The sequence below is a fragment of the Acomys minous genome (assembly GCF_964271855.1).
Source record: "Acomys minous genome assembly, chromosome: 2".
NCBI lineage: Eukaryota > Metazoa > Chordata > Mammalia > Rodentia > Muridae > Acomys > Acomys minous.
Window position 1 is genome coordinate 142393967 of NC_140484.1, and position 15172 is coordinate 142409138.

Below are 15172 nucleotides of genomic sequence, written 5' to 3' on the forward strand. Positions count from 1 at the left end.
ACCTCCAGTGGGGGTGGAGGTATTAGAGGAAGACACGATTGCTGTGCTGTTCTCTGGTTCATGAATGGACAAGGGAGTTTCTTTAAACAGTGTGGTAAGATTTGTATCATATGAAGTCAGAGGTTTTCTTGAGCGGTACACTGGGCGTGCACTCAGGCCCAGGATGGTAATGTCAAGGCCTGCATGGGGTACTCAGAGACAGTGGGCTGGAGAAGCATTGGCCTGTGGGCGGGACTCTGTTGACAGGAAAGTGGCTTTGGAAAGGAGTGATTATAACTAGCCTTTCCTTTTTCACCCAATGTAGAGGGACACTGTTGACAATTGGAGCCCATGACACCAAACAAGGCTCACTGGTTGCTGCTGGCTGTGCGACAGAAGCCTCAGAGCCTGCATTCTAGAGAGTTCTGCCATCTCTGACCATTACATGTAACCTTTAGTCCCGCCCCTCTGGCTACTGAGCCTCACGTGATTAGGTCACTCGTTAGCAAGGTTTGTGAGAGTCTGAAATGATAGGAAAATAATTACATGCCCCACTTTACATATGCAGAAGCAATTAACTGTCATTACTGCCTGAAATTCCTCCCAACTGCCCTGGGAGGTGAGTCAGTGTCATCACTATTCATTAGGAATTAATTAGACTGTGCGTGGTGATGTCAGCTGTGGACAGAGCTGGGAATTCAGCACTGCCTCCCTCCCGCCTACTGAGGGTGTCAAGTGAGTCTGATGTGCCTATGGAATTCACTCCACCTGGACCAGACACAGGTTCTGTGCCGCTCGTGACTTTGGGCAACTTCCATCTCTGGACCACCTAAGGTGGGGATAATGCCCAAGGTCAGAGCAGTGATGAAGGGCCTGCAGACAAAGTCTTTGTCACTCACTACTGCTCATCACCTGGGGCCCCTGGGAGGCTGTGGGATTGTCATTAGATGTGCTGTCTGAGATTACATTGGCAGGGAAGTTCCTTGGCACCCTGGGTTCTTCTTTGTTTTTTGACGGAGAATAGCTTTTTTTCCTTTCATAAAACATCTGGGCTTTTGTGAGGATCACCGTGACCTTCAAGCTATCCAATTGGTGGTCAAGCTGAGTGCTATAAATATCTCTCTGTGTGAGTCTCTTTCCCGCAGCCCCTCTCCCAGTGGCTCCCGCTCGAGCACTTCTTGAGCTAGTGAAGACCTGCGCTTATTAGCTCTCCTCCCGCCCATCCCCTGCTTCCCTGCCTGTTCCATTGCCTTACCATCTCCTTTGCTTTTGAATTTCTTTTCTTTCCTTTTCTTTTCTTTTCTTTTTTTTTGGTGGGGGGAGGCGGTTCGAGACGGTGTTTCTCTGTGTAATAGCCCTGGCTGTCCTGGAGCTCTCTTTGTAGACCAGGCTGGCCTCGAACTCACAGAGATCTGTCTGCCTCTGCCTTCCTAGGTACCAGGGAACTGGAGAATTTGGAAGTTCCTTTAAACAGGTTTATGATGAGAGCAGCTTACCTCTTAGGATCAAGACCTTATTTGTCTCTTGCACGGAACTACTAGTGTCAGTAATAATCGCGGACAGATAAGGAGTGGGGCTGTCCACATTGTCTGGCTAGTGTTTCTAATATGGTGATTTCCCCTCATTTTCTTTTTGTGGATAACCCTAGTACCTCAAACACGCTATTCAAGCACGTCACCACCAAGCTCCATCTTTTTGTTGTTGTTATGACAGGGTTTCTCTGTGTAGCCCTGGCTGTCATGGACTCACTTTGTAGACCAGGCTGGCCTCAAACTCACAGCAATCTGCCTGCCTCAGCCTTCCAAGTGCTGGGATTAAAGGTGTGCGCTACCACTGCCCAGCTCAAGCTCCATATTTAAGTAGTTACTAAGTTAAGTACTTACTATTCAGGGAAAATTAGCTAGCTTGAGTATGGAGAATGAGCTGTCAGGTTATCAAAGCATGCTCAGGTCGTCTGGGTGACTCATTCCTTTATTGGCAGTTTCTGTATCGGATATTGTGTCATCACTGGGGTGAAGATGTTATGGTGAGCACAAGGGTGCCTTCCCTAAAGTACACTGGGGTGCAGTTAAAGGGCACAGTAATATGTAGTTCTATTATAGGCACTGTTTAGGGAATACAAGATGGCGGATGGATGGATGAATTGGCTTCCTTCATGGCTAACAGTGGAAACTCAAGCACATGGGTACTTAGGCAGGCATCTGAGTCCAACTCTTAGACTGGCCCCTTTCCTATGTTTTCATAGACAATTAAGACATTGGCTAAAACAAGGTTTATGTATTTTTTTTTTCCGCCTCTCACGCTCAATGACAGTTTATTAACCACAAGGGTTAATTTTAATGAAGGAGAAAGATGTTTGCTTGGTGAGGGCCTCATGGAAATCTGTGAGGGAGTAGCATCTTCTCTTGTCACTTGTCAACCCTGTGAAGAGTTGGTGTCAGAAGTGCCTGCCTGCATTTGCTCCCCTCTCGCTCTGTCCTGAGGCTCTTAGAATAGGCTGTGTGGGTCAAGTGTGCTTGTGACACCTCCCCCCATGCTCTTGTGACTCTTCGTGAAGTGTTGGTGGGTTCTGGGAAAGGAATGTCCCTGTGGGAGGCGGCTGTCTAGGCAGTTAGCAGGCTACTTGGGTTATTCTTAACAGCTGTGTTTTGACTGTGGGCTAGGGACTTTGAGGAGTTGAGGGGCCTACAGAACGGTGTTCATGGTGGAAATGGAGGGCCTTCAGACTACAGAGCACTTACACAGGGGTTTGTTCGTGCCAACAAACTTCCCTTGGAGACACCTTGCCTAGAAGAGCATGAAAACTATAATTAGAGAATGTGAACTTAGGTGGATTTAAGGGAACTAGTTTTCAACAATCGGATTTTTTTTTTCTTTTGATGACTTTGTTGTGTGTGTGTGTGTGGTTTTTTTTTTAACTTCATTTTATGTGCACTGGTGTGAGAGTGTCTGATCCCTTGGAACTGGAGTTACAGACATTGTGAGCTGCTGTGTTGTGAGCTGCCATGTGGGTCCTAGGAGTTAAACCTGGGATCCTTTGGAAGAGCAGCCACTTAGCCACTCTCCCATAACCATTGAGCCATTTCTCCTGTCACTTGGGAAGACTTTTAAGATGCAAGTCCCTTGTAAATTGATTTTTCTTTAAGTGAACTTTCTTTCAGGGGAGGCAGTTTTATTCCTCCACTATCCTAGTTTTTTCTTTTTGTATGTGTGGGTCCCCCCACCCTACCCCACCCCCCAGGGTTTTTTTGTGTAGCTTTGGCTGGTCTGCATTAGCTTTGTAGAGCAGGCTGACTTCAAACTCACAGTGATCCACCTGCCTCTGCCTCCCTGAGTGTTGGGCCTGCGCCATTGTGCTTGGCCTTTTTTTTTTTTTTAAGGTGTTTTGGCATCATGGCACGCTGTGGTCTAGAGGATGCGCCGGATAATCAGTGAATGAGAGCAGTGTCTCTCAGGTGGCAGAATTCCTCCTCTTATCTCACGTGATCTCACAGCAATCACTCTGCAGTTGCCTTTCCCCCTGTTGTTTTTCTGCATTAGGATAGAATTTAATATCTCCATTGTGTAAGGGAAAATGAGCTCTAAAAGATTAACTAATTTAGTTTGAGTCACATGGCTTGTGAGTGAGTCAAGTTTGGAATCTAGATCCCAGTTTGAATGTAACACACACACACATACACACACACACACACACACACACACACAGAGAGAGAGAGAGAGAGAGAGAGAGAGAGAGAGAGAGACAGACAGACAGAGAGAGAGACAGAGACAGAGACAGACAGAGAGGGAGAAAGAGATCATTCTGAGTTGAAGGAAACTGGACTGTCACATCCAATATATGTGTTGGTTATCGGCTTTTCAGATAGCCTGTGAAATCCATTATGTTCTGTGGTGTTGTTGACTGAGCCGGAGTTCTTACTATGTAGCCCAGGTTGGCCTTCATTTCAGGACCCTCCCAGGCCCACCTCCAGAGTGCTGAGGTGACAGGCGGGTGTCGCTCCGCCTGCCTTGATTAGATCTCACTGTTGCTAATAAGCAGGCACTTCTTGGTATGCATTCAAATCCAGGTAGATTGAGCAGTAGGCAGCTCTACATGTGTAGGATGCTCGTAACGTAACATGTGACTGATACTCTCAGAGTCACTAGAGCGACAAGGCCAGATTCCAGGACGAGGTGGCTTTGGATGGAGCTGGGGGAGTGAAATGCCAGGACGGTTATTTTGGTATCTAGTACGGGGAGTTTTCTCAGCCAGCCCCACCAGCCTTGTGATCGGAAACTCTGCCCATACAGGGACTCATCTTACAGTGGAGTTGTAACACCAAGGGCCCGAGTGAGTGGCTCTGGATTTTGTGTCTGGTGTTTTCTGGAGCTGGGTACTACTTCATGGCCAGAGGGGGCAACTCCAGGCCAATGAGCTCCAGTAGACCAGAATCGTGAAATTCCCACCTTTGCTGCAAATGAATCAAAGTGTAGGAGCGCTTAGCACTGTGTCTGCTTCCTGGGTGGGTAGATCAATTAAAGTGTGTGACTTTTAGCCTTAGAAGCAACTTTGCCGCCAGTCTGCTGAGTGAGGCCATCTTTGGTGGACCGTTTGGCTAGTGGAGGGGCTTTCCTGCCTTCTTCCAAGCATCACAGAGTGGAGCTGACCCCCTTCCTTGGGATTTCAGATACGTTGATGAGACGTGGGCAGAGCTAGGAAGGTCCATATGGGTCCCAAGGGCTAGTCAGGCCATAGGAAATGGGTCTTTGAGGAGAAGCTGACCTAGAGGATGGATAAACACCCCTCACCCCATCTCGCACCACCCCCCCGGGGGGTCGAGGTATGAGTAGGGTAAAGCCCAGCAAGGAAATGATGTTAACTTAATTAATTGGCTGAGTAGTTTCCGCAAACCAGTGTGCAGGTGGGAGGTGCTGGGGGGCCAGCGAGTGTCCTGGCTGGTGAGGTTCCAGCGCAGCCTGTGTGACCAGCTGATAAGATGGATGGGCTTCAGGCTTTGGGTGGGCGTTGGTGCTGTGTTTTCCTTCTGGAGACTGTACTTGTGCTTGCATGAGAAGTTCTTCCCAGGCCAGCCAAGGCCCAGCCCCTCAGCCCTCTGCTGCATTCCATCCCTGGGCCATACTGGTTGAGCACCCACGTACCTAATGTATATCTTTACATGCAGTTTCCTTGGGTGAGTTCATTCCACTGTGATCTAAGCTAGGTTGGCCTGTGGTTTTATGTGTGTGTGTGCATTGTTTGGTTGGTTGGGAGAGAGGCTAGCCACTATCAAAGAGTTCCCTCCTAGTCTCGTAATTTCTCCAGTAAGCAATCACTAGAGTGGTTACAACTTAGCTCAGATTTTATAGTACTTTCAGATCCCAACCCAAAATGTAATCACTTGAAAATTCAAAAGGCCCATGAGGCGGGCTCCCAGAGTTCATCTTGGGGCCAGTCACAAAACCCTTCCTTGTTTCATAATTTATACCTTGACATTGGCACATTCTGAAGTCGTGTGTAAGCACCTGTGAGTGGGTAAGGGACCATCAGTATCTACCTGAAGGATGGTTTAGTGATGACAGTTAAAAACATGTGTGCTGACTTTTTTGTTTTTGTTTTTAATTCAAATGCTGCCAAATTGAAGAAAGTCAAGGTGAGGCGCCCAAAGCCACCTTTCAGCTGGAGCACAGACACTGCAGTATTCAGGGTTTCTGTACCTGGGCTCTGTCGAGACCCACAGCTTAGGGAGAACAGGCGAGAAGCTTCCGTCGCAAAAGCTGACAGCACCCTGGCACCCAGCATGCTTTCCTTGCTCAGGTCCACTGTGAGCCACTCCCCATCCTTCTTCCGGGGGCAGTTCTTCTCCCTCCTTCTTTTGGGGAGTCCTCTGCGCTAATGATCTGATGTGGTCTTCACAAAGCAATATTGATATGTTAGTGTGCAGCCAGCAGGGAGTACTGGGTTAGAGCATTTTCACCTTGGTGTCAAGCCAGCGTGACATTTGTTTAGAAAGCTTATCCCCTTGTGACTGTAGGGGGCATGTGTAATTGAAAGGGAATGCATTTACATTTTAGAGAACGATTTCTTCTGCTTCTGTTATCTTTCCTGCCCAGAAAAATTAAGGAAAGGCTGTCCCCACAGTTTCCATGTGGTGGGGAACTCAGAGGATGCTACAGGACGGGCCGCTGCCCCACAGGGAGAGGTGCATTCCCGCAAGAGTGGCAGGTGTAGGAGAGGTCAGGGCTGGTCTCTGCTTCATGCAGGGTTACAGTTTAGGGCCCAGTGACCTGACTCCACAGGCCAGGATCCCCAAAGACCAGTGCTCTAGGTGTAGGTTGGCTGGCATCACCAACTCTGCAGGAGGAGCAGCCACAGCACTGAAGCGATCTCATTTCTTCCGTCCCTGTCCTTGCATCCTGATGCTCATTATTGGGGTGACTTGACATTTCACTGATGTCAGTCTCTAGAGTGTGAGGCCAACGTCATACAAACTTATTCTGCTATGGAGATTCGACCGCCTCTGAGCACAGTGCTGCTTGTTAGGGTACAGGCACTTGGTACAAGGTTCTCACGTGAGCGAGTGCCACCACGGCTGAGAATTCCCTCTCATCCAGGAAGATTACCCAGCTTCAGGAGGCCGCTAATGTTTCTGTAGGGTACTTCACAGGACGCTCGGTGAACAGAACCATCTGGGTTCCCAGAATGCCATATTCCTACCAGGAGTCATTGTCGACGCCACACTGGTGGCCCAAGAACCTGCTGTGCAGCTCCTAGGAGCAGCGAGTTGATGGCCACACCCACCCTTACGCCGTTTTATCATTTCTCTCTTAGGTTTGTTTCCTTGAAAAGGCTCCAGGCTTCGGCTTGGAAAACCCAACCGCCAAAATTGAGCCCAGCAGCTGGAGCGGCAGCGAGAGCCCTGCCGAAAACATGGAGAGGCTGAGCGACTCGGCCGATAAGCCGATTGACAACGACGCCGAGGGAGTCTGGAGTCCCGACATTGAGCAGAGTTTCCAGGAGGCCCTGGCTATCTATCCGCCCTGTGGGAGGAGGAAAATCATCTTATCAGATGAAGGCAAAATGTATGGTAAGTGGCCTGGGACATTCCTTTCAGGGACTGCAACGTGCCACCGTGGTGGGAGGAGGATGCTCTCTGAAACCGGGCCTCCACTGCAGAGGATCCCGGGATATCATCCCTTGGGATTTGCTCTTTCTTCCTGCTTGACAGGCTTTCTGGCAGATGCTCTCAAGGTCCAGGTGCCACGGTGGCCATACACGCAGGAGGGAACAGGTTGTTGAGCGCATGCTCTTTACCTGAGCATTGCCATTTAGCTCCACGGTGCTGGTGTCAGGAATGAGTCTGTGGCTTACAGGAAGAGCCTGTGATTTAGATTTATGTTTGGAATCTATCCCTTTTATTGGCCAGGGAGGTGGCTCGGTTTTGTAGGCTGCTTGCCCAGCGGCAAAAAAAAAAAACAACCCAAAAAACAAAAAACAACAACAACAAACCAAAAACCCCTAGGTTTAAGGCACAGCGCTTTGGAAGTGAGGCAGGCCCTGTAATCCCAGCACTCAGGGAAATGGAGGCAGGCTGACCAGAAGTTCAGCTCTTCCTCTGCTTCCTCTGCAGAGAATTTTGCTCATCCTGGACTATGTGAGAGCCTGACTCAACACTCTGCCCTTCTGAAAAGACTTAAATCCCACGCATGGGGCTTGATCTGCCTGCTTCCATGCTTGCTTTCAGCCTGCCGTTGAAAGGCTAGTTGAGATAGTGATGTCGTGTGCTATGCCCACCTCCTCCCTTTTCCTCATGTGTGTGTGGTCCCCAGGCACCAGCTGTACTTTCACCGGTGAGTGTCCTGTGGTAGGTTCTGAAAAAAGCTACCTGAGGATGTGGAAGGCAAGCCTAGCATTCCAAATGGCTCCCTAGCTGGTCTGCAGCGTGCCTCTACAGGGTGGAGGGCTTTCCTTCTTCCTTTCCAGAATGATCCCAGCTTCAGGCCTGTGGTATTTTTGGCCTACCTACCACCTTTAGGGAAGCAGATGGAAGGTGGTTGCTTGTATACAGTGCTTGTCTCATTGAGCTGACGGAGTTTGTGCTGTCACCAAGTCTAAAGAGAGTCAACCAGCATAAATTCCAAGAACCACCGGCTCATCTGCTTCCCAAGGCTGTTAACTCAACAGAGGAGTGATTTATTTCTCAGTAATTCCCACTATTTCTGTAATAGGGTGTTGTACCTTTAACCCCGCGCGCTTCTGCGTCAGGAGCCCCGAGGAGGCTGTGCTCAGACCAGCAAAGGCTGCTGAGGGGAAGCAGATGGTGGCACAGCTGCCACCAGCTGTGCCCCGCCTGCCCTCCCCCTTCACCACGGATGATGTAGTGGAAACAAAGAGACTTTTGCTTTCTGCAGCACTGAGCCACTCAGCTTGCCGCACACCCGGGACTGAGAGCCCAAACTTGCGACATTTGTTTTACGCTCCTGTGAATTCTGCTTTAGCCAAAGAGCTCTCTTTTTATCTAGTTGGGCCGAAACTGCTTAGCTGCTGCGGGCGGGCGGGCGGACCGTTTTGAGGCCTCAGGTGGCCTGAGTCCTTCCCTCCCTGACTTCCCCTTCCCCTGTCTCTCATTTGAAGATGACTTCGGTGAAGCGTGCCTTTGGGGCACTGTGCTCTTCAGCTCCCGCTTGTTTGCTCAGAAATTGTTGTAATCTAATGACTTAAGACAGATTTGGTAGTGTACACCTGTAGCGCCAACCCTCAGGAAGCTAAGGCAGGAGGCTACGTGGGAGCTTAGAGCTAGCCTGGGCTATGTGCTGAGGCCATGCTTCATTTGTGAATAGTCTGTAACTCAACTGTAAACTTCTAAATGTGGAAGTGATCTTTTATCATCTCTTGCTAGGAACTGAACCACAGGAAGCCTCGGCTTTGAGTTGTTCTGTCAACACTTAACCTGGTCACTGCTACCCTTGGTGTTAGTCTAGTGTTGGCCCCTCGGGGAGGATGGTTAAGTAAATGAAGACCACAGGCCCTTGGGGACTTGCTGTGTTAGACCTTGTGGTTCTGGAGTGTGGCGCTCAGCGGGGTGATTGGATATTGGTAAGCTTAGTGTTGGCTACGGGACATGTCTGGATGACCAGGGCAACTTGGTTCTCAGTACTTGCCAGTTGTGTCTTTTTTTTTTTTCCCCTGAGACAAGGTTTCACTGTGTAGCCTTGGCTGTTTTGGACTCACTAGGTAGACCAGGCTAGCCTCAAACTTACAATGATCCGCCTGCCTCTGCCTCTGCCTCTGCCTCCTGAGTGCTGGGATTAAAGGCGTGCACCAATCACACCTGGCTTAGTTGTGTCTGTTTTTGAGTATGGTGTCTTTTTCCTTAAGTCAACACTATCCGATTACTGTCTGTGTTGGTGGCCAGCCAGATTTAAAATGAGGCAACCCTTTTGAGCGAGCGGCCTCAGGAATTACGTCTCATTAGGGACTGCAAGTCTAGTACTGATTGTGGGTGCGCACGGGGCAGAGAGTACACACACAACCTGTAGGAAGAGATGGATTTTCTTCACTGGTCTTGCAGCCTCCCGCTCCCTCCAGGGAGGAGACACTCCCCTCAGCTCCCTGTCTTTGTGCCCTGTGATAGAATGCCCCTGCTTTCTTGGAGAGAAGTTCCTGGACTAGGGGAGGTGAAGACTGGTCTGTCTTCCCCTTCAGGGGAGCTGCCTCTCTGCCTTACCAGCGACTATGAGATTGGAGAAAAGTGACTCTCCACAGTATTACCTCAGGCAATTGGGGACAGAGTCATGCGACCCAGTGTGAGGCCAGAGTCAACCCTTTGTGACCATGCTCTTGCAGTCACATGCATGAATCGAACATAGCTAGGCCTGAAGCTAGCAGCTCCTGAGAGCGCCTTCTCTCTCTACGGGCTTTGAAGGCGAATGCACTGGCAGTGTCTAAGATCCTGCGCAGTCACTCAGTCACATCCAAGTGAATGAGCTGGTGTGTTCCCTCTCCTTGAGCATCTGTGGAGTTCTTTGTGATGTCACCAGTCCTAGGGCAAGCGGTGTAGTTTGGTAATGAGATTTCCATCATGGTTGGCAGGAGACTAGGTAGAAAGAAAGTTCTTTATGATAAGCGTCTGTTTCCTTGGAGGGGAGGTGGCTTAATTTTCTGTTACTTTGGACACTGGGCAGCTGAAGCTGTGTGTGTGGGCTGCGCCTCTGTTCCCTGACCAGAGCTCCTGCTCTCACGCACTGCCTCTGACTTTGCTCTAAAGGCACAGACCTGCCCTTTTCTCTCTGCCTTTCCTTTCTTATTTTTGCATAGCTGTGTGTTTCTTTTTCTGGTACGTTGTGGGGGAGGATGGGACGGGAGGGAAATTTTTAATGAGCATGAGCATGCTCATCTGAAATTGGATTTCAGGGGAGTACGCCATAGTTTGGGGGCACAAGGCAGGAGGGGCAAGGGAGGCAGTGATCCACAGGAATACGTGTGTCTCTTTCCTCTGTAACTGAAGACACTGTCTGGTAGTGTGGTCAGATGTCCTTGGAATCCTACAAGGGTTGGGACAGAAACCAGTTTGCAGTGAGTGTCTGCCCTAGAGGCAGACAGGTGCAGCACTTTAGCAGTTTAGACTGTGTAATTAATATGAATCCTGGCCCAGCATTTTTCGGTCTCAGCCTTCGGGCAAGTTGCCTTAGTTCTCTTGTGTTTCAAAGTCTGAAGCTGCAAAGGAGAGTGTTAAATAGATCCAACTCCAGAGGATTGTCACAAAAATGAACCGGAAGCGATCGGGATCTGGGATTGCCCACCGTGCTGGAACGGGATCTTGTGCGCAGTTGAGTGCTAAAGAAGTGTTTATGGACCGAAACCAACCCAGGAGTTTCTGCCTTTGTTGTATGTTATTTCCAGCTGACATTCCTGAGAGCGCTCTGAGGAGCTGTGAGGAGGGGGCTGGGCAGGGAGAGGCAGCGCAGCCTGTAGCTGGTGGCTTCCGCTCTAGGTCGGTGGCTCGGTGGCTCGCTCTGAAGCCTGGGCTGCCTGCACGGTGCTTCCCATCATTCCTTGGTGGCAGTCACCTCAGTCCAGCAAGTCACCGTAGAGCATTGCTGTATGCGAGCCTTGTGCTTGGGGTTGCCAGGGTGAGGCCAGGGCCCCAGACAGACACCGTCAGAGTCCCTGCCCTCATGGAGCTGTCATGTCACAAGTTCATTTGCCGGCAACTGACCTGAGGTCAGGGCTGGATGCCAGGGATTTCTGGGAAGTCTGAGGACGCTTTGAAGACGGTCACCTTCCACTTAGCCTTTTGAAGCCTGTTCTTGGCTACCAAAGTCCAGGACACCTGGCCTGCTGCTGGCAGGAAGAGAACACAGCGGGGAGGGCCCTGATCACAAGGCTGGCCCTGGTGCTGGCCAGGAAGATGTCTGGAAGGTTCTAGTGTCCTAGGACACTGCAGGCTGAATGGGCACAGCCACTGGTAGGCAATGGCTTTCTCCTTCTGTGAACAGATATCTCTAGCCTCCTTTTTGAGAATAGCGGGGCAGGAAGCAGGGTCTATCGCCCTGCCCCCTCCGGTGATTTTTTTGTTTATGTTGTTGATATTTTTTCTCTGGTGCTGGAGGTTGAACCCAGGGTCTCATGCCTGCAAGACAGGAATTCTGTATCCTTAGCTGTATGTGGGGAGCTCTTTTCTTGCTGGGATGCTAGGCCAACTGGTCAGTCAACTGATCAGTCCCGGAGAGCTAGCTAGTTGAGGAGGACAGGAGAGATGTTTATGTGCCTCTGCCTCACTGCTGACCTGTGTCTTGCCAGTCATGAGCAGCCTTTGGGATTAACTGTCTTTTCAAGAGGAAGGGGCTTGCTTAGTGAGTCACAGCATCCAACCGGGGCATCAGGGTGAGAGTGTACATGGGTGAACATGACTGTGTGCCAGTCAGACAGCTAGAGGGGCCAGTGCTGTTAGTCCTCGGGCAGTGCCCAGGCCTGAGAACTGTCTTAGGAGAGGCAGGACTGTCTGTGCTCCCGTAGGAAAACTGCTCGCAGGGTTCATTTTTGGGATGAGGATAGTGGCTGAGTCTGTGGAGCGTGCAGAGGCCCTGGTATGTAAATGAATACAGACTCCAGTGCCTACTGTTGCTGGTTCTGAGGAAAGTGTCTCTTGGGCCTGTGTTGAACACACTCTTGCTAGGTCTTTGAGAACCCTGTGGTATCTTTAAAAAAAAAAAAAAAGATTTATTTTTTATTTATTATGTAGACAGTGCTCTGTCTACATGTACACCTGCAGGCCAGAAAAGGACATCAGATCACATTATAGATGGTTGTGAGCCACCGTGTGGTTGCTGGGAATTGAACTCAGGTCCTCTGGAAGAGCAGTTGGTGCTCTTAACCTCTGAGCCATCTCTCCAGCCCCCTGTGGCGTCTTTAACTTTCTTTCTTTTTGACCTTTTGCTTCCAGCTGACCTCTTGGACTGTGAAACACAAAGACCTTTACTGTGGGACTGGCGGGTAACAGGGACTCTGCGTTTAGGTCGCACCCACTGAAGTGTCTTCGGTGCTTGTGGCTTGGGCTCTGAGAACCTCTTCAGTGGGACAGTGGGAAGGGGGAGAGAAGAGAAAAGCTTGCTTTGTTGTGTAGATGAGGGCAGAGGAACTCTTGGGTTTTGCAGCTTGAGCTGCCAACTCTTTGTTGAAGGATTAAGAAAGTTTTCTGATCCAAATGGGGACACAAGGGGAGCCAGGGTGATTTCTGGACTTCTTGCTGCAGATGAGTAATGGGGGGATTTTGACCCAGCTTGGTTCCTGTGAGACTAGCTGCTGTCATCAGTATTTTGATTGGGAAATAATGGGGTGGGCGTGGGGGAGGTCAGGGATACTGACGTTTATTCCCAAGGTGTGTGTGGCTTAGGAATGGGTCATGAGGGTGGAAAAGGGAAAAAAAAATGCTAAGTCATTCTCCAGTTCTTCTGTGTCTTTGCCATGGCCAGTTGACACCCCGGGGATACAGATTTAGAAATCACCCATAGAGGACTGCAGGGTGCTCTGACCACAAGTGGGATAACACAGGGAGTAAGGAGAGCAGATGGGCTGTTCCAGCTGCTGTAGAATGGTGGTGTCTTGCTCGGTCCTAACAACCCAGCGACAAAGGGGCACCGCTGCAGAGGGGGAAGCTTGAGGTCATCAGCAAGGTCACGTTGTTTTATTCAAAGCCACACAGCAAAGAAGCCGTGGAGCGGACATTCGCCACCAACTACAGTCACTTAGAACTAAGTGCTCAGTGGAAGTGTATTTTGTTCTAGAGATACAAAATTTAGTGTTGCGGGGTCGGAGGGGAGGAAAAAAGATCGGAAAATTCCATACGTATATTTGTGAGTAGATGTGCAGGGAAGTGAGGATGAGATAGATGAGAGACAGACAGTTTATCCGCTCTAGCTTTGAATTCTGGGAATTCTAGTTTTCTTTGGATTCTAGACCCCTCCTGGCCAAAGACAGTGAATGCGTATTTTAGGTCGTTGCAGTGTTGTGGCAGGGGACTTCACACAAGACCAGTCTTGTTCAGAGGCGGGCATAGCCATAGATGTTGACAGGTGACTTCACATGACTTTCGTCAGTGGTGGGAACGAAAAGGGGTGGACTCCCTGTTGTGAAACAGCCTGCACTGTGTCAGGAGACCTAACGTGACTGAGGTGACTCGCTATGTGTTACAAAGCCACCTCTGCAAGCAAAGATTCAGTAGATGCTTCCTGGAACCATCCGTTGGCGTTGGTGCTGATGCTGGAGCGTGGGCCCTGAGGACGGTGGGGACGTTTCCAAGGTGGAACCCACAGAACTGGCTGACCGGAAGTGGTTTGTGAAAGAGTAGGTGTATGTTGAGGTTGCACTCCTGGGTGGTAGGTGGGTTATGGAATGAGATGGGGAGTGGAGACAGGAGAGGCCAGTTTGGGAGAGGTGGGGGATGAGGTGCTTTGCATCATGTACTGGTTGGAGACTCAGGCTTAGAGCTCAGGTAAGAGATGCCCAGGGAGGAGAAATACACTCTCATGCTGTAGGAGTGGTGGCAGGGGCCTGTGCTGCCAGGTTAGCAGTTTAGCGACGCCTAAAGTGGCGTGGATCAAAAAACCAAACCCAAAACATTACACGTGTGTACTGGATGGTACACACGCATGCAGAACTCAGAGGATAACTGTGGCAGCAGGTTCTCGCTGTCATCCGGCTGAGGTCCTCAGGCTTGGGGTGGGGGTGGAGGGGAGGGAGGGGGCGGGGTTAAAGACTGGACACTGGCAAGCACCTTTACCTGCTGAGTTATCTTGCAGGCCCCTGGCATCGGGTTTTCAATGAAATGTCTAGAGTTGTGGGGAGAGAAAACAGGTTGCTTCCTGTGAGTCCTCGCCCCCCCCCATTTCTTTCTTACAGGGTCTTATGTAGCCCAGGAACATGACCTCTATCTAACTTGCATCCCCTCTGCCTTTACCTCCTTACTCCTGGGGTTGCGTGACTGGAACACCATGCCCCAGTGTGTGCAGCGCTGGGCCTAAACCCAGGCCTTGCGCTTGCTGGGCAAGCACTCTGGGAGCCATACCCCAACCCGCGATTGCTGTGTTTTTATTTTAAAGAAACAAAAGAACAGGCCCATGGTCCTTCCACCTGATTATCAGCAGCAGAAGGTTGAGGAGCGGGATGGGGGTGGGGGAGGAGGCGAGCGAGTGTCCCAGAGTCTCTGAGTACTTGTGGATGTCAGGTGGGTATCAGGCTTGAGCAGCATAGGGACGGGCAGCAGTTCTGTGGTAGAGGGACCAAGTGAGCAGGTCCCCTGACCTCCCAACACCGGGGGAACTGAGTGGACCTCTCCACTCAGTCTGCTTTTAACACACCGTGGCCCAGGCTCTGGGGTGGAGTGACACCTGGTGACTTGGAAGACTAGCTTTCCAGGCAAGCACAGGCTTGACCACATGATGAGCTAGGGAGAGGAATTGGCGAGTTGAGGGTGTTTTTGATAAAGCACAAGCCAGAAGGGACTTTAAAGGGTGGGGCTTCTTCTGTTCTGGAGCACAGTGGAGGAGAAGAGCTGAGGGCTGAGTGATTAAGGCCACATGGCTGAGCTGGCCCACAGGCTGTGGAGAAGTGGAGCAGGCCTAGTGCAACTGTATGAGAATGGGACCTAGACAGACAGCGCAGAATTGGCGACCTAACCTCAGTGGGCCCAAGGGAAGTTGGAGGCTATTACTTTCT

The 15172-nt window shown here is 50.4% G+C and overlaps 1 protein-coding gene across 1 annotated transcript in view; it reads left to right on the forward strand.

The window, feature by feature from the left end:
* TEAD1 (TEA domain transcription factor 1) overlaps positions 1-15172 on the forward strand; it is a 229164-nt gene that overhangs the window by 70823 nt on the left and 143169 nt on the right. The window contains exon 2 of the mRNA XM_084773005.1: positions 6788-7043. Within this exon, the coding sequence (XP_084629131.1) occupies positions 6887-7043 (157 nt within the window). The 5' untranslated portion in view covers positions 6788-6886. The remainder of the gene's footprint in view (positions 1-6787; positions 7044-15172) is intronic.